Source organism: Tripterygium wilfordii, chromosome 22, assembly GCF_013401445.1.
Source record: "Tripterygium wilfordii isolate XIE 37 chromosome 22, ASM1340144v1, whole genome shotgun sequence".
Classification (NCBI taxonomy): Eukaryota; Viridiplantae; Streptophyta; class Magnoliopsida; order Celastrales; family Celastraceae; genus Tripterygium; species Tripterygium wilfordii.
The window spans coordinates 646,655-666,537 of record NC_052253.1 but is presented as its reverse complement, the minus strand read 5'-3'; the positions used below and the strand labels follow the sequence as shown (position 1 = coordinate 666,537).

Below are 19,883 nucleotides of genomic sequence, written 5' to 3'. Positions count from 1 at the left end.
AGTTGTCAAACGGCCCAAACAATACTAGTCGCAGTTCCAAAAAAACAGAAGTAAAACAAAGCTGAGATTATTATAGGCAGAAAGTGATCTGCTTAAATCTCATATTACCCTATTTTTTCAACTTCCAATCATGAACCTCCTCCACTGAGCTCTCAAATTTAATATTTTTTACAATGAGGTGTTAACAAAACGATTTTCTACTGGCAAAAACAAAATTTAGTATGGTTATATAAAATGAAAATTAAAAATTAAAAAATGAACCTTTATAGCCAAAATGTGGAGAATACTGCTCATAACCCCAGATGCTGCTGCTACTCCTGACACGCATTCGTTTCATCTATACGTTGTGATCGTTTGAAAGTAATTCGGCTTCCTCACTGGAAGTCTCAGTAGAAGACAGCTGAATATTGGACTTTGAGCTCATTTTAATCCACTCGTTTTCAACACGAAAGAAGACCCATTGGAAGCGTCGAAGAATCTCCAAGGCGGCAATCGTAAAAACAGTTAGGTAATTATGGCGGAGATGGGCAGATAGCTTGTATGTCCATGTGCAACGGAGGATCAAATTGCTCCCGATCACCCAAAAGTAGACCTGCAGTTGGTGTATAACTTTTATCAAGTATACTGAGAGCCGTCAGGTCATAAAAACAGTGAAGTGTCTAAGTCTGAAAATGTGTAGCCTATAACTCATTAAGAACTTGTAAAGTCATTAAGCTTGAATGGCATTGTCAAATTGTTCTCCAGTTCTTGCTGGTTTTCACAGTAGCTACGAAGAGGGGCAAATTCTTACCCATTTTCGTCCATATAGAAGGTATGTGCACAGGTGAGGCTTGTTGAATTTGAAAATCCGAGTGAAGCCACTGGCAGAAAGGAAGAAAAATATGTAAGTTGACATGCACATTCTTTATAATCTTGAAGTAACAAGTGCTGGGAGAATTATGCACTTGTGGATTTTTACTTAACTCCATAAAAGAAACCAGCGGAGACAAGATTTGGTATCAGCTGTGTGACAGAATGTAGTTTAAGCAATCTATCACTCTAAAATAACTAATTAGACCAAGGAAGCACAAACAATTCCTACAACATATGTAATATTTTGTATAGGTTAAAAGGTGCACAACATACCTCAAGTCCCAATCTCGTGTCACATCCCAGTAGAATGAATACAGTGAGTTCAGAACACTAGAAAGAAGCCAGAGAGGTCGATAAAAGTTTGTCCATTTTTCAGGAAGGACGTGGTATTTAAGGGCTGACAGAAAAATAACTGGGACTGCAGTTGAATATTTGAAGGCTGAAACCATAAACTGACAAAGTTACTATAATATCTGGGCAATAAATCTTTAACACAAAATTCCAAATTAACACTACAGAGATAGATAATTATACATGAATATAAAACAAATTATTTTTGATTATCCCAAAACATGTGAAAGAACTTACACTTTCTGAAACAAGAGAAAAAAAGAGAAATCCATAAGTATTATAGCAGATTAAGGTTAAATGTTAATTTTTAATCAAACAGGATTTAACTATTAAAAGCAAAAAGTATATCTTGAAACAAAGGAGGATTTAACTATTAAAGTCAGAACCACTTTTTGTCACGGCAAGCTCAATGCATGTTAAATCAATCTGTACCACAAAGGCACAAACTGACAAATAACTACAAACTATAAATTCATTTTGGTTATATTAGCAATTTTTGCAATCTTCCACTTTCGTTCTAGGGGAGAAAATTAAAATGTTTCTACATAATAAACGAACAGAGAGATGTCACAAAAATTTCAAGGAGCATACCATTAAAAAGGGATGTTTTCTCCTTCATATCCTTGTATTGACGGAGGCATTGGAACAAGCGAAAAAGGTAGGGCAAAACAAGAACTAAAGGGATGGCAACCGAATGACTTCCACAAACAGAATCAGCTTCGAACCATGCAATGGTAGCAACCTGCATGGTTTATGAATCTCTTTAACAGGTAGAGCGAATTGCCATGATTTGTTTTCTTTAATTGGAGGGTCATCATCATTTGCAGACACCCACATTCATGCATCTAGATATGAGTGTTGGTCTTTTCCAATTTTTTGCAAGAAGTTAGTCTCAAACAAAACCACTAACCTGCCGATGCACCATTCTACATGCTGATCGCTCCAAATCAGAAAACACCTGCACAAGAACAAAAATTACAACCCAGAAAAAGAGAGTCAAAATTTCATATCTAACAAACCAAACATACTATTTCTTGATTTCTCATTTGCAGGGTGTAATCATCAAAGACAGTTTAAAGTTCATCTCCCCTTTGTAGGAAAAATCTAAAGAGGGAACTTCAGAAAAAGTTAAGTCGATAAATGAATTTATGACCCTAAACGCAGTTACAACACTGTCCTGCCTAAAAAAATTAAATATTAAAAAAAAGCAATAACAAATACGTCGTTACAGAGTATTTTGACGGACAAGATATGGTAGTACACATTAATAGACATTACACATGAAATAACTCAAATAAGTTAACAAGATTCACACCTTTGCCATGGATGTTAGAATATCAGCCACAAAGAAGTCAGAAAATGTTATTGCCTGCAGTCCACAGATATAGATAGCATTAAAATAGAATGTAAATGAACTAAGACAAACCATACAAAATTCCCATAATCCTGACCAAAATGTAAGTTCCTCACGCCAAGTTTTTAAATTCTATATTTGCTTGTTTGGTTCATAGGTCTAGTTCAACAGCCAATGGTTCAGCCCATCCGCCCGATGAATGAAACTTTGAAAGTGATATATGCTAATGCCTTGCAGAACACATAGTTTTGCTAGAAGAACTACAAGGGAAAGTGGGATCAAACCAGCCAAGCTTTGTCATTTTAAATACATCTACTTATATGATGTTCATTCCCAAGATATTTAGTTTCATATAACATAAGCCAATGACAAAAGTAGTACAATTCTAAAAGCCTACTTGAATCCAGTGCCTGTAACAGGGTTTTGGCTTTTAACTGATAAAAGAAACAACCAAAAAAGTTGCCTTTAACCCATACTCTACAAAACTGATCTATACAACTAAAGTCAGATAGAAGCAACCTTATTTTTCTTATCACCACCACCAATTAAGCTTTTTAGGTCCAATTGTGAATAAGAGTTTATAACGTACTGTTTTAAGGAATGATGTTCAGGGACAATTGAGCTCTCAGAAAAAAAATCAAAAACAAAAGAATAAATTATTTGTGCCAGATGGACTGGAGCACTGATACTGAATTTACTTAAGCCAAAGTTAAGATCTCTTGCAGGATAACAAGAGGGAAAAATAAGAGAAGTCTTCCCAAAATATAATGAACCCACCTGTAGCGGGAGAACTATCCGCCAAAGAGTCCTTAAGAAATAGTAGCGGGATGACAAATAAAAAATATCAAAAGGGAATATCAAAATCATTGCAACAGCACAGTATAAAAGCACCTGCAGTAAGAGAGCATCTTAAATGATTATATGTCCAAAAACAAGTCATCAAGAAATAAGGGATTTTACTTTGGTCAATGCCTTATTTAATTGCATCTTTTTTCCATGTAACTCACCTGCGCTGTCTCAAACTAAAATAATGAATGAAAAAAATTTCAAAAAGAAAAACACTCTGTACAGTACAGAAAATTCCTTACAACGTGTCAAAACTACCTTGGATAATTGTTACTAATGTTACTTCAAATTAAAGCTACCTCTACCTTGGAAAAATAGTTTCATTCTGTATCGTTTCTTTCCTCATGCTGACATAAATCCCAGTCAACAATTCCATTTCCAATTCTTCAAACTTGTCACAATAGAATGTTCATAAAGGTTAATGTATGAAAAGACATATTTAATGTTCAAAAGGTCAATTATTAGAACAGGTTGATGGTTCCAACTCACGCCAAAAACAACTAATAATAATAAAAGTATTATTCATCAAAAACAAAAGAAGACATTAAATTACCTAAACTCATTTTCAAGCAATTGAATGAAACCTTAATTAATGTATGATAAGAACCTGATTCAAAAGGGTTAATTTTCCATGGAGGAGAGACCAGAAGTAATCGTAAAATGCCGCCGGATTAAATTCAGTCAAAAATATTGTCACTAGTTACAAGAGGAAGCATCTATTACACTGGTTGAGATGCAGCCAATGACACTTCCCCATGAGAATAAAGATAAAGATAAGCTGTCATGCTTGTTGGAACAACAATAGTCATCCAGGTAGCACACTGCAAATATCAAGATTGGGAAAAGAAGTTAGTCCAGGAATATATGCTTAAGTACAATAACAGGCAATAGAACAGGTAAGGAGGTTTCAGACAGAGGGGGATACAGAATCACACTTCTCAAAAGCAATACTGGAGCTTTGACATTCATCACCTATTCACCTTTCAACCAAACTTGTGAACCATATCCATTCTGCAATATAAATGCAATAAAGTGAAAACCACCAGCAGGTTCCTCATGCATTTTTTTTCCCAATTTATCTTCTAAATAAGGTGCTTTGTGTGGCTTATAAATCAACTTTTGTTACTGAAACTTTAACCGATTAAAAATATTCCTCGACCTTCACATTACTTCCACCTAAATTTTCAACTAATTATCCACATTACAAAATGTTTGAAATGGCAGCTATAACATGAAACTTAGTAGAGAGTGAGACAAACACTATATTATGTATTCCCTTGGAATGAATTGAACATCTTTGCCTACTAGGCAATAGATATAACAAGTTAAAATATATGTCTTCTTAGGAGTACATGTATCTTCTTTCTATTACGATGAAATCAAAAATAATTAATAAACAATGAGGTTACATGGTATTACTGGAGGCCCTCCCTCTCAACCAACTTGCTTGGTCTAAAATAATCTAATTTCACATCAAACGTAGTGAAAAAAAGGGTCCACACAAGTTTGAGATCAAAATCTTTGAAACAAGAATACAGTTATATGCAAATATGCAAGCCTCAAGGCTATCATTGACCCAATAAAAAGCCAGCAAAAAGTGCTATGTCACAGGTACAGCATATAAGAACAGGAACCAGTCATTGAAATCCACATCATAGAGAGGAAATAAAGTCATTAAAAAGTAGCTTGCATTTGCTTATTTTTCTTTGGGTGTGAATTTTGCGTTACTTATAATATACCTTCGATATTTCTCTATGAGTTAGATGATTTTGATCAAGGTCGAAGATCTTCGCATAGTTAACAGTTGACTGGGAAAAAACCCATAAATTGATTCCCCAAAGCCAAACCATCATCGTCTGTATACAAAAATAAATAAATAAATGGAAGACGTAGTAATCCAAGATTAAGACAGACTTAACTGGAGAGAAAAACAATTACTTACCACAAGAAGAAGAGGATTGTAATACAAAAATGCCTCATATAGGAAACGATCTCTCAACTCCACACTCATTCTCATAACAGAATCCCACCCAATCTGCATTTTTTACTCCAAAAATTATACACCCAAACAAAACCAAGAATAAGTACAACAGAAAACAGTAACTGAGTAAAACTGACCTTGCAGCAAATGAAGCCCCAGATAAAGAACAATAGTACCTGCCCATTGATCTAAATTAGTCCTTAGTCCTTACATGAAAAAGACCATAAAGAGGGGGGGAAAAGAGAGCATGATAATATATTAGCATGCAGAAGTTTCTAGCAAAAGTGAGATTGGCATTATCATAAAATTGAACTTTCCACTTGTAGTATGCAGGCAGTGGGTAGCATTTTGATCTGACTTGCTGACAAATTCCATCTAGTTTGATTCTTCATTTTCCTTATTTAATGTAGATATTAATAAAATATAGCACTTGAATCTTGTCCAAATAATTCAAATACTATGGTAAATAATTAAAATTATAACCTTAAATCTCCATAAGAATGTAGGAGATGGCATGATTGCAGCAGTACTAATAGTTGTGCTTGCATTCCAAATATCATTCATCTCTACAGAATGTAAGACACCCTCATCTACACCATTACCCAGCTCATCACCTGACAGATATTGTACCAGTGTTAGGAGTATATACAAAATAACAACCAAGACAACATATTAAGCAAGCGTGAACAAATAGGTTAATCTGAAAGCTAACAACTTCTTATACCAAGGTCAGAGACTACCGGTCTGCTTCCAGACTTCCTCAAATGCGGACTATTGTTAGGAACTGTCACAGTACTTCCAAACATAGACGCAAACTGGAAAAAGTAGGAATACTATACCCCTTATCCAATTCTCAGAACCTGCAACAAGTGTAACTGTTGTGAAAAAACAATAAAATAAAATAATCATGGCATGATTTAAATGCATGATGGAAAATTTTCTTTTAAACCAATGTGCGGTAGCTGATAGCTAACAAGCCATAAAAAAAAAAAAGGTCATATAAGTTTGCTGGGGTTTTTAATTGAGCTGCTATAAATTAGAATCATAGTAAACTCCAGCCTCTATATTTCAGGAACTGCATCTATCCTTAACCCCAGAGATGATATGGTGCTTACGAGTCCATAGCATATACAATTGGGGCTAGAGTTCATCTCCTCCATTTAAATACCAAAACTTACAGGCCCTACGTGTAGAAATAGCAAAATATTTTCGGTGGCGTACCCTACATTTCATGGAACCTTAGCTCCTATCCTTCCACCATGTACCTTATAGCTCCTATCTATCAAAAATCTCTGAAACCTAGTCACTAGTTAGATGTCTTCACGCCGCTCGACTACCAATTCTATCGTCAAATGTCATTAAAAAGAAAACAAAAAACATAATCATCACTTATCAACAATCCCACCAGAACAGTGGGTCTATGCAGAAATCATTGCACACAGGCATGCGGACCAAAATCAACACCGTTCGATAATGTATTCGAAATTACCTCCGCGAAAAATTTTCCCGGCGAAAATTCTTCAATTTGCTTCTCCAATTAAGGATTGGAATGAAGGAAATCAGATCGACACTTACCGCGAAGAAGAGATTTGAAAATGGCTTCGAATAATGTGCTTGATTGAATAATTTGATCTGGTATTGAGATGCGAACCGGCTTGTCTGGCTAGATCTCGCCAGCCTACGATCTTTCTCGCTTATAACAAACAAAGAAAAGTGTGTTCATGGAGGGATTTTGAGTGAAAACTAAGGTAGAAGAAAGACATCGCGTTGGTGCGTTTGCCGTTCGTAAAGCTTTGGAAGTGGGCCTGAATAGAAAATTGCTTACAGCATTAACAGGCTAGCCCATATGAATGCATGTAATGCAAAGCCCATTTATGGAGTGCGATCCACCTTGTTAAAACTTAAAACCATATCCAAAATTGAAACCCAATCAAGTTATATATATGGGCAAAGCTCACCCTACCTATAACAAGTCATAATTTCTTAAATCTAGTGAGTTTGGCTTTGACTTATAGTTATTGAGTTTGCTCAGTGAGTTAAGTTTCAGTCTATGATAATTGGGTTTGAGAAAAACAAAGTCTTACGAGTCTGAAGTTCTTATGGAATCGATAAATTCGAAACGGACATTATCATTGAAATGTATGAGAATGTGGATTTCTAATACAACTGCCTAGACTGTCTTTTCTTCCTCGACCTACCCCTGTTTTTGAAAGGGTCTTACTTGCGAAAGAAACAACATAAGACACTTCGTCCCAAAAAAATTTTTTCTTCACACGTAACGCGTTCCTTTGTTTATGGATTTAACAGAATCTTGTTGTCATTCAGGCCAAATTGTTGAACTAATGTGGACAAGTGTCAATTGAACCAATCTTTGACTTGAACCAGAGAGAAGAATCAACTAGTCGGCTCTTATTGGCAAGAGAACCGAACTTTCTTGATTTGTCTCCGCTCATTGCGCTTGTCAATGGTAGATAGATTTACTTATATGCAAATCAGCCTTCATCGAAATCAACGGCGGAGCACGGCACTACAATGTTTTCCAAGATCAAGATTCCTTTCCTTCAGCTCTTCAACAAAACCCAAAACCCATCTCGTTTCATCAATCTGATTCTAATGTTCTCTTCTTTATGCATAATTTATCTCTTATCATCTCTATTTCTAGTGGGCACTTCGAAGATTGTAAGCAGGGACTCTTCTCAACAAGATGTATATGAACCAACATCGCTTGAACATATCGTGTTTGGTATAGGATCCAACAACAAATCATGGTCGAAACGTAAGGAGTATGTCAAGCTCTGGTGGAAGCCGAATCAAATGAGAGGATGTGTGTTCTTGGAATCCATGCCACCTGATTCGAATTCCTCGATTGACTCTTCTCCTCTGCCTCCTGTATGCGTTTCAGGGGACACTTCACGGTTCCGGTACACCTACAGAGGCGGTCTCCGGTCGGCGATCCGGGTTGCTCGCGTAGTCTCAGAAACTGTGGCGCTTAATCATTCTGATGTGAGATGGTTTGTGTTTGGGGATGATGACACTGTTTTCTTTCCGGAAAATTTAGTGAAGACTCTGTCCAAGTATGACCATGAACTCTGGTACTACATTGGTTCTAACTCAGAGATTTTTGAGCAGAATAGGTTTTTTGGATTTCATATGGCTTTTGGTGGAGCTGGGTTTGCTATTAGTTATCCACTCGCCAAAGTTCTTGCAAAGACTTTCGATTCTTGCATTGAAAGATATCCACATCTGTATGGAAGCGATTCCAGAGTCTTTTCTTGTTTGACGGAGCTCGGTGTTGGCTTAACGCACGAACCAGGTTTTCATCAGGTATATATCCGCTCCTCCCCAATGATAATAATTTATCCGCTTTGAGTCTAGGAAGAATGTTTGTTACTAGTTAGAAAGTTTGGCATATTATATTATGCAATTGCAAATCTTTCATGGGGCGATGTGGGACACGATATCAATTGCATTTTGATGAGTGTAGATTATTTATTCGTTTGAGCACACTCCAATCCAATAAAAATCTCTGTCTTCTTTCTTTTTCTAGGTTGATGTTCGAGGAGATATTTCTGGGTTATTGGCATCACATCCATTGACGCCATTAGTATCACTGCATCACCTGGATCTCACAAACCCAATCTTCCCTAACATGACAACAATGAAGGCATTGGAACATTTACTCAAAGCTACAAGCATTGATTCCCAAAGAATTCTGCAACAAACAGTTTGCTACGATCCTTGGTTTTCATGGACTATTTCAGTGTCATGGGGCTATGCTATTCAAGTTCACAGTAATCATCTACTTCTACCGGATGCTCTTCCCGTTCAAGCAACATTCAGGCCGTGGAAGAAGAGTGGGAATGCATTGGCAGGGGCGTATGCTTTTAAGACCAAACAACTTCACCCTGATCCATGCAGAAGACCCACGGCGTTCTTCTTTGATGATGCATCTTCTGATGGGGATGGAATTCAGAGCAAGTATAAGAAAGCTTATCAAAATTGTAGTTATGACATGGGTTCACCGAGGAAACTAGAAGAAATCAAAGTGTTCTCAACGAAGCTTGATCTTGGCATTAAACAGGTATGGCTAGTTGTACCATTTTTTTTTCTACATCCCATGAAATTATGTATAAGAAAATGTCAAGACTAGAAATCACATTTTAGATGGGCATAACTCAACCGAGGAATTTATAAGTAAATATTCACCACATCTCACACAACAAGGTCCTATAATAATGACAAACATGTGAGGGTGATATGATGTATCTACATTGAATCGAAATCTTAGAGCGAACAATATTATTGAGTGAGAATACCAAATATCTCATCTTTATTAAAACCTATTATGGACTTAAGTATCATAGGCGATAATCGAGAAGGACAAAATCATATGGGCTCAATCCCAAAATAGATAATATTGATTTGTAGGTTTTAGGGTCCAGAGCGGATGATGTTGTTGTGTGAGAGGGTCAAATCTCCGTTCTCCACTAAGACATTTTATGAGCTTAAGTACCATAAACGATGACCCAGAATAACAAAATTGCATGGGCTTAGCCTCAAAACAAAAAATATTGGTTTGTAGTGTTTGGTATGAATTTATAACAAAAAATAGCACTAATTACTCGTATGTCCTTTCATTTTGTTTTACAGTTGAAGGCTCCAAGACGACAATGTTGCGATGTGTTGCCTTCCTCTGCTGGAAAAGTGATGGAGATTGAAATAAGAGAATGCAAAGAAGATGAGTTGATCCGTATGCATACAATACATGACCAATTTTGAAGGTACCGAGGGTGCTGTGTTGATGATAGATAATCCTACAAGAGACCTTAGTGAGGAATGGTTGTGAATGCACCAAACAACGTAAATACGACTATTGTTCAATGAGGTGATTGGCTATTGGAGACCCGAATAATCAAAAGATGACTTGAATCTAACTTTCTTCATTGTATCATTAGAGAAGAAGGAAAGCAATTACTTTCTATCAAGATTCAAATACAATTTCGTTAGTCAACATTATTAGATGATCTCTTCATAAATACTATTGTATTGTTGGTTTGAACTCTTGATATTAGCATCATATATTTTAAATCCAAATATATAACAAATTGAATTATTACTCCCTAGTTCCTAAACCCTAAACATCTAAACATTAATTTCTAATTCCTAAACTATAATGTGCCATTTAAAAAAAGACAATAATTTTTGAGAGAATAGTAGTTAAAAATTAAAATTGTAGGCTTGTAGCCAACTACTCCAGCTCCTTTTACCCAACTGCCCTTGATGTTCCTTAGAATTACGTTGGTGTCAGCGATTAGGCCCGCTATTATTTGCAGCTAGGCGCCATCGGGCCGTTAAACCCAGATGATGGCAGCAACTAGGCCCACCATATTCAAAGCCTTTGATAACTTGGGTTAGGTTTGGAGGGGCCCAAAAAAATCAAGAAAATGTTGCAAAGTAAATGGAGATGCGGGGCATCGATCCCCGTACCTCTCGCATGCTAAGCGAGCGCTCTACCATCTGAGCTACATCCCCGTACTGTTAATTTTCGGCAACAATTGATTATACATATCAATAATGGCAGAGTCCGAAATAATTCCGGAAATTTCAAAACAAATATCGGCTTTTCTTCCCGTCCCGTCGCTCGTGAAACCAGATAGTTCTTAACCGGGTGACTATGGCCTCACTCATTGCAAAGCATTTAGGACGAATCGCTGCTCGTGAATTGCGTTTTTTGAACACGTAGTCACTTTGTATCTATATATACATTTAATTTCTTGGCTGTCCTTATGAGGAATGAAATCTCCTAATATTGTTTTTCGTTTAAAGGCAGTGCTCATCGAGGATATCCACCTCCGAGTTTGCGCTGATCACTGGTACGTACGCCTTGACTTCCATTTTTTTTTTGTTGATAATTCATCGGGAACTGCTTTTGATTTGATCCATAAATTCTGGATGGATGAATTCTTGGCATAAACCATTCAGCAGCGAACAGATTATTGTGCTTTTTTTTTTATCAGAGATTTTGAAAAATCGATTCAATTTCTATGCGGAAGGTTAAGATTGGCCGATTGAAAGCCCAAAAGAAAAAACTGTAAACTGCATGGTTTGGTAAAATCCAAATAGGGTAAAAAAAAAGTTCAGATGGAGAAACTTTGATTTGTAATTTTGCAACCAAATGTGCACCTTACTGCTTTTGGCTGCCATAACTTTGATAATTTTGATGATAGATAATAGTGGTATAATGTTTGGCAAATATTGACAATTGTTGATGTTAATGGATCTAATAATGTGAAAAATTGATGGATTGAAAAAAAAAGATACCGTTGACATTTAGCGACTTAGCGCAACTAATAACGGAAACTCAAACTCATGTTCGCGCCAATGAGGGTTTCGGGGATGGTTGATCAACTAATAAGTAAAAGCATACGTGTGTACCAAATTTTCTTTTCATGGTTGATCATGAGCATAACATTTTATCTGTCATTACTAAAATATCGACCTAGACAATGCTAGTATGATATAACATACTAAAACGCTATTGCTAACAATCTGCGTATATCTTGTATTTGTTAAGAGTATTAGGCCCACTGGCACTAGCTATATAACACTTTTACTTATAGGAGGGATGAATCTTTTATCTTTTACATTACTAGTAGGCTTTAATACTCTAACAGTATATTGATCTTTATCTTAGGTGAAGTTAACATTTGAGAAACAAATGGCGATCTATGCAGAACCACTTTTACTTATAGGAGGGATGAATCTTTTATCTTTTATATTACTAGTAGGCTTAATACTCTAACAGTATATTGATCTTTATCTTAGGTGAAGTTAACATTTTGAAAAGCCAAATGGCATCTATGGGGTGCAGAACCACTAGTTCTGCCATTAATATATTTCCCTGCACGTAGTTCTTTGTTTGAGGGTTGAATTTCACTATTCTGCAACCCTTCTTGTTCTGATAGCTAAGGATAAAGTTTCGCTGGTAGTTCATTTGATTCAGATGGCCTTAAGTCCTTCTATGGCAAATTGGTAACAAATCTCTTTCTTTGACCCCACTTCGTCTGAGGTACAATAGCTGCCAAATCTAAGAACTACTTTTTTCTAGTAAGAGATAAGTATGAAATTACTTTTGGGTTTGATCGCATTTATTCAAGTATCTACAACTTTCTCTGAAAGTCTTTAATGACAATCAATCCTCTAGCGATTCTCGACAGCAAATTTGGACAATTGGTATTTTGGTATGACTTTTTATCCCCCTATGCATGCCCTGAAACTTCAGTCCATTACTCTGTGTCATCAGAGAAATAGCCATGGGTCGCAAGAAGCTCCCAATGAAGAAAATTGATGATCATTCGGGTCGTGTGATACGGTACTCAAAGCGTAAAGATGGGATGGTCAAGAAGGCCTCTGAATTATCAATCTTATGTGATGCGGAAATTGGCTTGCTGATGTTTTCTCCTACTGGTAGATTAACCAGTTTTGCTAGCAATGGAAGGTTGGATGTTAATCATGATCTGTATGTTTGTTATATAAGCTTGTAAACTGATGGTGTTTTTAATATGGTTCTTCTAGGATTGAGGACATCTTTCTTCGTTACGTTGACTGTCCTGCTGATTTGCAAGGAGGGTATGTTTGATTTTATCTGTGCATATTTCTATTTTCTTCTTATTCAAATCAATGCATACTTCTGTTGTTTTGCGCTTAAAATCAACTAACTGGTTTGTATTTTGCTTTTAAAGACGTGTTGATAATGAAGAGGTAAATACAAAACTCTCTTTATGTTTTCCTCAATCTTGATAAATCTGTGTATATCTTGTATATTGATAAATTTCTGTATATATTTGTAATTTCAGTACTTGATCCAGAGGCTAATGCATTTGAACTTTGAACACAAAATGCTGGACAAGATAATGAAGTTTGTTTCTTTCTCTCTCCCTCTGTTGCCCTAGGAGCTTAGACAGACATGTTTGTGCTTTTTTATTCCGATTGATTCTCTTCTGATTACCATCTTTTTTCATTGGAATTGTTCGCTGCTTGTCGATGGGATGTCCCCCAGGATGGAGGTAATGTTAGAGTAATGTTCCTAAAGGAATTCTTGCAAGAAAGCTTAGGATATGTAAGATAGTTCCCCGCAAGTAAATTTGGTGATTTATGTTTGGTTCATAGGATCTTGAAGAGAAGCTACAAGAGCTAGACCAGCAAAAACTCAAGGCACAAGAAAAGATGAGGTCAATAATTTTATTTGTTTTCTTGTATATTTATTTCTTATTTTCTTCTAGATTGAACATAAAATTTGGATTTGGATGCCCAGAATATTATTCATTGTTCTGATAAACTCTTGAAATATTTGATCTTGTTCTTCGATCATATGGGAAAAAAACAGGTCTTATAATCTGGATGCCGATAGCATCACCTCAGTTCATGATGCCCAGGCAATCGAGAAAACCCTTGTTGAGGCTATTCAACGTGTAGAACAACTAAAAGTGAGCATATATACTTATTTCCCCGCTATTCGTTACTTAAATCTTACTCAAGTCCATATTTAACCTACTTTCTCATTAACAGGAAAAATTGCTCGCCACCACCGAAGCTCCTCGAGAGCATGAGACAATTAAGGTAATAGCTAGAAAGAGAAATTACTAATAGTAATGGGAATTTGTTTTGAATGTGGTTGTTGCTGTATTTGGAATGTTTCAAAACATGCAGGTACTGGACACCGACGTCAAAGATGCAGATATGGGTGTTGAAGTGTCTGCAAATGCTAGCAATTTCAGGTATTCGCCTCAAATCCTATTTTAACACTTGAGGTTTTGTGGGTTGATTGGATGAACAATGAGTGCTGTTTACTGTGAACCAGTGAATCATGCTATTGTCTCTGTGTAGGAATTCATCGGGAGTTCAAGAAGCATCTCCACCGATTGGTCCTCACCTAAGCATTGACTTCTTAAAAGAACAAAGGTACTGGAACCTCCAAAGTGGTGGGCAGACATCAATGACTTATGACTTAAACATCTAAAAGCCCAAGTGCTCCAGCAAGGACTTCTATGCTCAATATATCTTTAGTAGAAAAAGACTGAAGACAGTTGCAATGAAAAGACAAATATATTGTTTCTTGCAGTTATTGAGTATTTCTTGTTTGATACTTATGAATGCTGAATGAATTGCTTTTGGAGATTGGTATATGATGGTTTATAAAAACTTTGTGCAAATTTCAGTTTTTTCAAAGGATTGTCATTAATCCTCATTGTTACTACCTAACACCTGTTGTTTTGAGAAGTTGAAGGTGTGGGTTTTGTCATAAATGTCCATTAGAGTCTCACTTGGTTTCTCTTTTTGGTCAAAGGAGATAGGGTACTCTTTTCGTTTTCTTCTGTGATCTCTCTCATCTTTGAACTATCACTCTCATGCCTCAGAGAAATAGTTTGTAAATTGTAGGGGGGCAATAATAAGGTATCTGCCAGATGAAAGAAAAGGTGAAAGTTTTGTAAGAAGCCCAGCAAGGAGAATTATTTACTTCTTGATCAATGCAAGAAGCCAAGCAAGAAGAATTAGGATAGCATTTCCCTTGCCGATTTGCCACTAGAAATCTTGGGCCTTTGATTTGCAATCCATTCATTATTTCTTCAAATTATGGAAACAACCAATTTGCAAATAGAAGATTAGGTCTAACCAATTTTTTAAAAAAATCTCACATCGCTAAAATGAAAATTTAATGGATATGTTATAAACTCGTGTTCATTGACTTAGTAAGATGCATATTAAAGCCTTGAGGCTAGAAGGTTCTAGAAGGCCATGAAAGTCCTGTGATGGGTTGAGTTTGGAGTTGGAAAAGCGGATAATAGCTTACGATGATAATCAAGTTTGGGCAAGAGAATCTATTGGTGTTTTCTAATAGTGTTATCATAGGGAGGTTGTTTTACTTGAACGTGGATTGTACATGTGTGACTCACGTTTTCATTTTGGTGGAGTTAGCCCAGCTCACGAGTAAGGATGATATTTGTTGAGAAAAGTCTCATGAGGTTATAACCTGTCCATTAGATATTATTTTAGCAATGTGAGACTTTTCTTAACATTTGTTAGAGTCTTAATAACCTGTTTTGGAAGTAAGAATGCATGTCATTTCCATGAGGCTTCATCACGTCACCTTGAAACAGATGTGCGTTTCTTGTTTGTGTTTCTCATTCCCATACTCCCCGCCTACGTATTAACAAAAAAAAACTTGGAGAAAAATCAGTCCATTGAAAATGGACAATAGGATGGCCACAGCGAATTATATCATCTATCACAGGGACACACAAATCATTGAAAATACAGGAAAAAATTAAAAAAAAAATCTGTGATTCATATTGTTCCAACACCATAACAAAAACAAAACCGTGCAGCCCTTTGTCCCACAGCGAATAATACCTTAAATGAATTGGGCCAAACTTATCTTCTTCTTCTCCACCATCATCGGCCTTGGTATAAACTAGCTGTTAACCCATTCACGGATTCCATTTTTGCAGAAGAAGAAGCTGCGCCGGAAGGGGATCTCCTTACTGCAAAGGCTGGTTTTTTAGGATTTGGAAGACGAGCTGTTTCATTTCCTAGCATGAAAAGAACATCTGACATGGTGGGTCGATCGCAAGGGTCTTCCTGCACGCACAACAGCCCGACATTTACACACTTAAGAAATTCACTTTGATCGCAAGTTTCACTCAGTGTCTGGTCCATCAAACATGATGCTTTGTCTTCTGTCCACAGCAGCCATGCCTAGACGCAAAAAGAAAAGGCAGAATATGGTTATTATCCATTTCAAACTGAAGATATATGTTTGTGCAGAAAAGTTCTAGGAAACTTACATAACCCAGAAGGCTGAGAGTTTGTCCTGACTGAGAAAATCCAGTGTTCCTTTTACCAGTTACAATCTCAAGCACAACCACACCAAAGCTGAAAACATCGGACTTGATCGAAAAATATCCGTCTAATGCATATTCTGGAGCCATGTATCCACTTATAGCATAAAATGTTCAAATGGTGAGCATATTGAAGAACAGTATCAGAGAGTTTCAATAGTGTAAGAAAAGTAGAAAACTAATGAACATAGAACTTACTAAGTTCCCACTACTCTTTTTGTGCAAGTTTCAGTTTGTTTGCCTCCAAAAATTCTTGCCAGGCCAAAATCAGATATTTTGGGGTTCATCTCCTCATCTAAAAGAACATTGCTTGTTTTCATATCTCTATGAATGATCCTCAACCTAGAATCTTGGTGAAGATAAAGCAGCCCTCGCGCGATTCCCATAATGATGCTCACGCGTATTTCCCAATTCAATAACACGCACATGGTTCGATCTAGCAAGGTTTTGGTTACCATTCATAGCGTAAGACAGATTACATCAACTTAGACTTTACGTTAAGAAACTAGAATGAGGGATTACCAAACAGGAAGGAGTCTAAGCTCTTGTTAGGCATGTACTCATAAAGCAAAATTTTCTCATTTCCTTCAACGCAATAGCCCAAAAGTCTAACAAGATTGCGATGCTGTAGCTTGGCAATCAACACAACCTCATTCTTGAATTCCTCCAGCCCCTGTCCAGAACCACTGGAGAGCCTCTTTATTGCAATTTCTTGTCCTCCCGGGAATGTTCCCTGACATTAAACATAGCAGCTTTCTCACATTTGTCTAAATCAACTTAAAAGATTCCTGTAATTGACTCTACATAAGTAAAAAAGAATAGAGACCTACCTTGTAAACAGGTCCAAAGCCCCCTTGTCCAAGCATGTTTGCATCTGAGAAATCACCTGTAGCAGCAAGTATGCTTTCCAAGTTAAAAAAAGGCACATCTATGTCTTTCCTATCTTCTTCTAGAAATTCTTCAGAGAGTATTAGGTCTTTAACACGTTTCACACTGTCATACAACCGAAATGCCTGATTTCCCTGTATTCTTCTCCTGGATTCTACGCACAACACAATTACCACTTTCAGCCACTCATCAATTATGCAAAAAGAAACACAACGGATTGATATCTTAGCACAATAATATATAGTTGCAGCTTGTTAGTCACCTCGTAAATGTTCGATCCTTCTCCGCCTCAGAAAGTATAAAGAGAAAACAACACCTGAGATTATGAGTGCTGTTGCAGTAATCCCCACCGGTATCAAAAACAGCAGCTTCTCTTTGGTTGCGTGCCCTTTAAGTTTCTTGTATTCATCTGTTTCTAGATAATTTAAGGAAAAAAATTCTTGTCGTAAGAGTTCATGTTTCAATGTCGTTGGCAAGAACGCACTTCAAGATATTAATCCTCACCAGCAGTGCAGTTGAGAAGTGAAGGTTCCCAATGAAAGAATTCATTGCATTGGCATTGGCATTTTTTCCCATTTCCAGATGCTCTGCAGCTAGAATGAGGCCAATCGATGCAGTCTTTTGATGCATAGCAGATTGGCTCTGGTGGCAGCATCCAAGCTATTTCTACCTCCTTAAAGTCATTATCTTCCAGAAAACCATCAAGTTTAGGCTGATTCCAGACATCGTTACACCCTCTGCTGACATAAAACATTGAGGAATGGTTGAGCTGGAGAAGTCTGTTCGCCGACTCAACATCTGTGCAGTTTTGGACCAGAACAGAAAATGTACGATTTTCTGGTTTGATGTTGGCGACACTGTAGAAACCAGTATACGTTTGAAAGCTGAGCTGGCCGGTATCATTGCTACAGTTGAAGCTCCAGTACCTGATATCTCCACAACTGGGTTCAGTGCTCAGAGGATAGGGGATAATGTTAGTACCACAAGTTTCACAACTTCTCCTCGTCGATTCTGCAAAAGTTAATGGCATTACTTGTCGCAACATTACAGGTCTCATTTCTTAACAGTTAAATCAACATTCTCCATCCAACAAAAAAATCGCGATATCTAGTTTATTGTTGAAGCATGTGGTAAATGATTGTGTGACATAATCAGCATTCTTTATTCAAACATAACAAAGTCTCACTTGGCTGCAGAATTTGAATAAACAGTTTGCTTCTTTTTTTTTTTTTTTTAACTCATAATTAACTAATGAGAGACAGCGGAAGTACCTATATCAGAAACTGCAACACGAACTTGAATGTCGCGGCCACCGCTGGTATAATTCTCCCAAAGATTTTTGAGCTCCTCAGACCAGATCCAGCAGTTACACCTACCAGTATCTCGAAATTCATATGAATAACCGTGGCAGTTTTCATTCTCCAGACAAGCCATTTTGCAATCAGTTTCATTGTTTGTCCTGAAATGCTCATCTGGTTTGCTTACTTTCATCTTCTTCAAACTCAGAAACACATCATTCTTAGTGTGTCCAGATGACTTTCTGGTGCATCCCTCCCAAAAGTCCCTCGAATTCCATTTATGTAATGACTTGGGCTCAAATCCTGGTAAACACTTGCACAATGACTGAGTCCCATCATTGCAGCTGCCAAAGTTCCCACAAAGATTGTATACACTGCAGGGACTCCTAGGTGCCCACCAGTGCAAATCATCCCCCATGTAAATCTGTATTTGCCCTGTGAAATTCATAACCAGCCTCCAATCATAATCCTGCGGAGATAATAAAATTGTAAGATTAGCCTCGTCATCGGAGGAGTCGATGAAAGAACCTGAGACTTTGTTTTGCCAGTATCTAACTGTTTTTTTCCGGATGTTATATTGGCTTTCTCCTTCATCTTTCTGGAACGTGAAGTCTCCGTGACCAGGATCATCATTACTTACCCATGAAGATAAGACCAAGTCTTCATTCATCTTCATACCAGGAAGAAATGTATCAGATGGGTAATCAAAACTTTTCCAATGGGTAATTACTGAAACATTATTTTTTGGGTCTTCTTCGCGTAGTACCAAATTTCCAGTATCCATGAGCCTCACAGTCGTCCTATAAGGAAAGGAATTCACAAATGGTCGTCCGGTCAATGGGGTTGACCAGTAAGATTTGTTCTGCATATCTAACACTCTTAAGTTTCCATCCTTTGAAAGAGCAAAAACGCCGGTGGAATCTTCAAGTGGTTCATCGCGATTGGCAACCCACACAACAGTTCTTGGTCTCGATTTGTAGTACCATATGCCCAAGTACCTCTTGTTATCTGAACGCCCATTAGGAGTAAAGAATCCGAGTTCATATTTCCCTGAAACAAGAGTCTCTGCCTCCTGATCTCTAAGTGGGTCGTTGAATGTAATAGTATCCCTTGCAGAGCAAAAAAGAGCGGGAAAACCGATTAAGACAATGAACAGGGAGAACATGTGAATTAACAGAGACATTGCAGCAATAATGGTTCTTTTGTTCCTTGTTAAGCACAAGTATATAGCTAAAACAGGGGACATATACTTATCGCAGTTCGAGTGGTTAAAAGCCAAGTCAAGATAGAAAGCGACACTAGGTCGTCGAGGTTGGCTTGCCTTTTCTGAGAAGAAACACTAAATTCCCATCATGTGGTTTTAGTTCTCACACTGAATATTGCGACATTTAAGTTATTCAGACTGAAACTGAAAA

General features: G+C 37.1%; 4 protein-coding genes and 1 non-coding gene across 10 annotated transcripts; 2 read left to right on the top strand and 3 right to left on the bottom strand.

Moving 5' to 3' along the window:
* Window positions 1-67: 67 nt before the first annotated feature.
* LOC119990381 (SPX and EXS domain-containing protein 1-like) lies at window positions 68-7,188 on the bottom strand. 5 transcript variants are annotated; one of them, XM_038836261.1, is made up of 15 exons: window positions 6,874-7,188; window positions 6,109-6,244; window positions 5,868-5,998; window positions 5,522-5,560; window positions 5,346-5,438; window positions 5,143-5,259; window positions 4,384-4,414; window positions 4,127-4,224; window positions 3,335-3,448; window positions 2,519-2,572; window positions 2,114-2,161; window positions 1,795-1,945; window positions 1,126-1,291; window positions 791-860; window positions 68-592 (listed from the first exon to the last, which is right to left on the bottom strand). In XM_038836261.1, the coding sequence occupies exons 2-15, from the start codon at window positions 6,188-6,190 to the stop codon at window positions 338-340; spliced, it is 1,449 nt and encodes a 482-aa protein (XP_038692189.1). In that variant the 5' UTR covers window positions 6,191-6,244; window positions 6,874-7,188; the 3' UTR covers window positions 68-337. The 5 variants fall into 5 exon arrangements, with proteins under 5 accessions (XP_038692189.1, XP_038692191.1, XP_038692188.1 ...); XM_038836263.1 differs by having other exon boundaries at window positions 6,125-6,244; XM_038836260.1 differs by having other exon boundaries at window positions 6,960-7,188.
* Window positions 7,189-7,755: 567 nt separating this feature from the next.
* Window positions 7,756-10,443, top strand: LOC119990445. Its single transcript, XM_038836359.1, has 3 exons — window positions 7,756-8,708; window positions 8,932-9,465; window positions 10,035-10,443. Exons 1-3 carry the CDS (start codon window positions 7,917-7,919, stop codon window positions 10,161-10,163), a joined length of 1,455 nt encoding a protein of 484 aa, XP_038692287.1. The 5' UTR covers window positions 7,756-7,916; the 3' UTR covers window positions 10,164-10,443.
* A 400-nt stretch (window positions 10,444-10,843) lies between these two features.
* On the bottom strand, window positions 10,844-10,916 carry TRNAA-AGC. The gene has a single exon. It is a non-coding gene; the product is annotated as a tRNA-Ala (tRNA).
* Window positions 10,917-11,009: 93 nt separating this feature from the next.
* LOC119990677 (agamous-like MADS-box protein AGL66) lies at window positions 11,010-14,612 on the top strand. 2 transcript variants are annotated; one of them, XM_038836728.1, is made up of 12 exons: window positions 11,010-11,123; window positions 11,215-11,257; window positions 12,688-12,882; window positions 12,960-13,013; window positions 13,127-13,145; window positions 13,241-13,302; window positions 13,444-13,450; window positions 13,554-13,615; window positions 13,771-13,870; window positions 13,953-14,003; window positions 14,094-14,161; window positions 14,271-14,612. In XM_038836728.1, the coding sequence occupies exons 3-12, from the start codon at window positions 12,698-12,700 to the stop codon at window positions 14,401-14,403; spliced, it is 741 nt and encodes a 246-aa protein (XP_038692656.1). In that variant the 5' UTR covers window positions 11,010-11,123; window positions 11,215-11,257; window positions 12,688-12,697; the 3' UTR covers window positions 14,404-14,612. The 2 variants fall into 2 exon arrangements, with proteins under 2 accessions (XP_038692656.1, XP_038692657.1); XM_038836729.1 differs by having other exon boundaries at window positions 11,027-11,123; window positions 11,211-11,257.
* A 938-nt stretch (window positions 14,613-15,550) lies between these two features.
* On the bottom strand, window positions 15,551-19,655 carry LOC119990678 (G-type lectin S-receptor-like serine/threonine-protein kinase At4g03230). Its single transcript, XM_038836730.1, has 8 exons — window positions 18,442-19,655; window positions 17,675-18,181; window positions 17,433-17,585; window positions 17,113-17,324; window positions 16,805-17,015; window positions 16,481-16,718; window positions 16,229-16,379; window positions 15,551-16,139 (listed from the first exon to the last, which is right to left on the bottom strand). The coding sequence occupies exons 1-8, from the start codon at window positions 19,649-19,651 to the stop codon at window positions 15,837-15,839; spliced, it is 2,985 nt and encodes a 994-aa protein (XP_038692658.1). The 5' UTR covers window positions 19,652-19,655; the 3' UTR covers window positions 15,551-15,836.
* Between the last annotated feature and the right edge of the window lie 228 nt (window positions 19,656-19,883).

Coding starts and splice junctions, on each gene's coding strand:
- LOC119990677 (XM_038836728.1), top strand. CDS start 12,698: ATGGGTCGCAAGAAGCTCCCAATGAAGAAAATTGATGATCATTCGGGT. Junction 13,616..13,770: donor AAGGCACAAGAAAAGATGAG/GTCAATAATTTT, acceptor GGAAAAAAACAG/GTCTTATAATCTGGATGCCG. Junction 14,162..14,270: donor GCAAATGCTAGCAATTTCAG/GTATTCGCCTCA, acceptor GTCTCTGTGTAG/GAATTCATCGGGAGTTCAAG.
- LOC119990445 (XM_038836359.1), top strand. CDS start 7,917: ATGTTTTCCAAGATCAAGATTCCTTTCCTTCAGCTCTTCAACAAAACC. Junction 8,709..8,931: donor ACGAACCAGGTTTTCATCAG/GTATATATCCGC, acceptor TTCTTTTTCTAG/GTTGATGTTCGAGGAGATAT. Junction 9,466..10,034: donor TTGATCTTGGCATTAAACAG/GTATGGCTAGTT, acceptor TTTGTTTTACAG/TTGAAGGCTCCAAGACGACA.
- LOC119990678 (XM_038836730.1), bottom strand. CDS start 19,651: ATGTCTCTGTTAATTCACATGTTCTCCCTGTTCATTGTCTTAATCGGT. Junction 17,325..17,432: donor AAGGATCGAACATTTACGAG/GTGACTAACAAG, acceptor TGTTGTGCGTAG/AATCCAGGAGAAGAATACAG. Junction 17,016..17,112: donor GCTTTGGACCTGTTTACAAG/GTAGGTCTCTAT, acceptor GTTTAATGTCAG/GGAACATTCCCGGGAGGACA.
- LOC119990381 (XM_038836261.1), bottom strand. CDS start 6,190: ATGTTTGGAAGTACTGTGACAGTTCCTAACAATAGTCCGCATTTGAGG. Junction 5,561..5,867: donor CATTCTTATGGAGATTTAAG/GTTATAATTTTA, acceptor ATCAATGGGCAG/GTACTATTGTTCTTTATCTG. Junction 1,946..2,113: donor GTAGAATGGTGCATCGGCAG/GTTAGTGGTTTT, acceptor TAAACCATGCAG/GTTGCTACCATTGCATGGTT.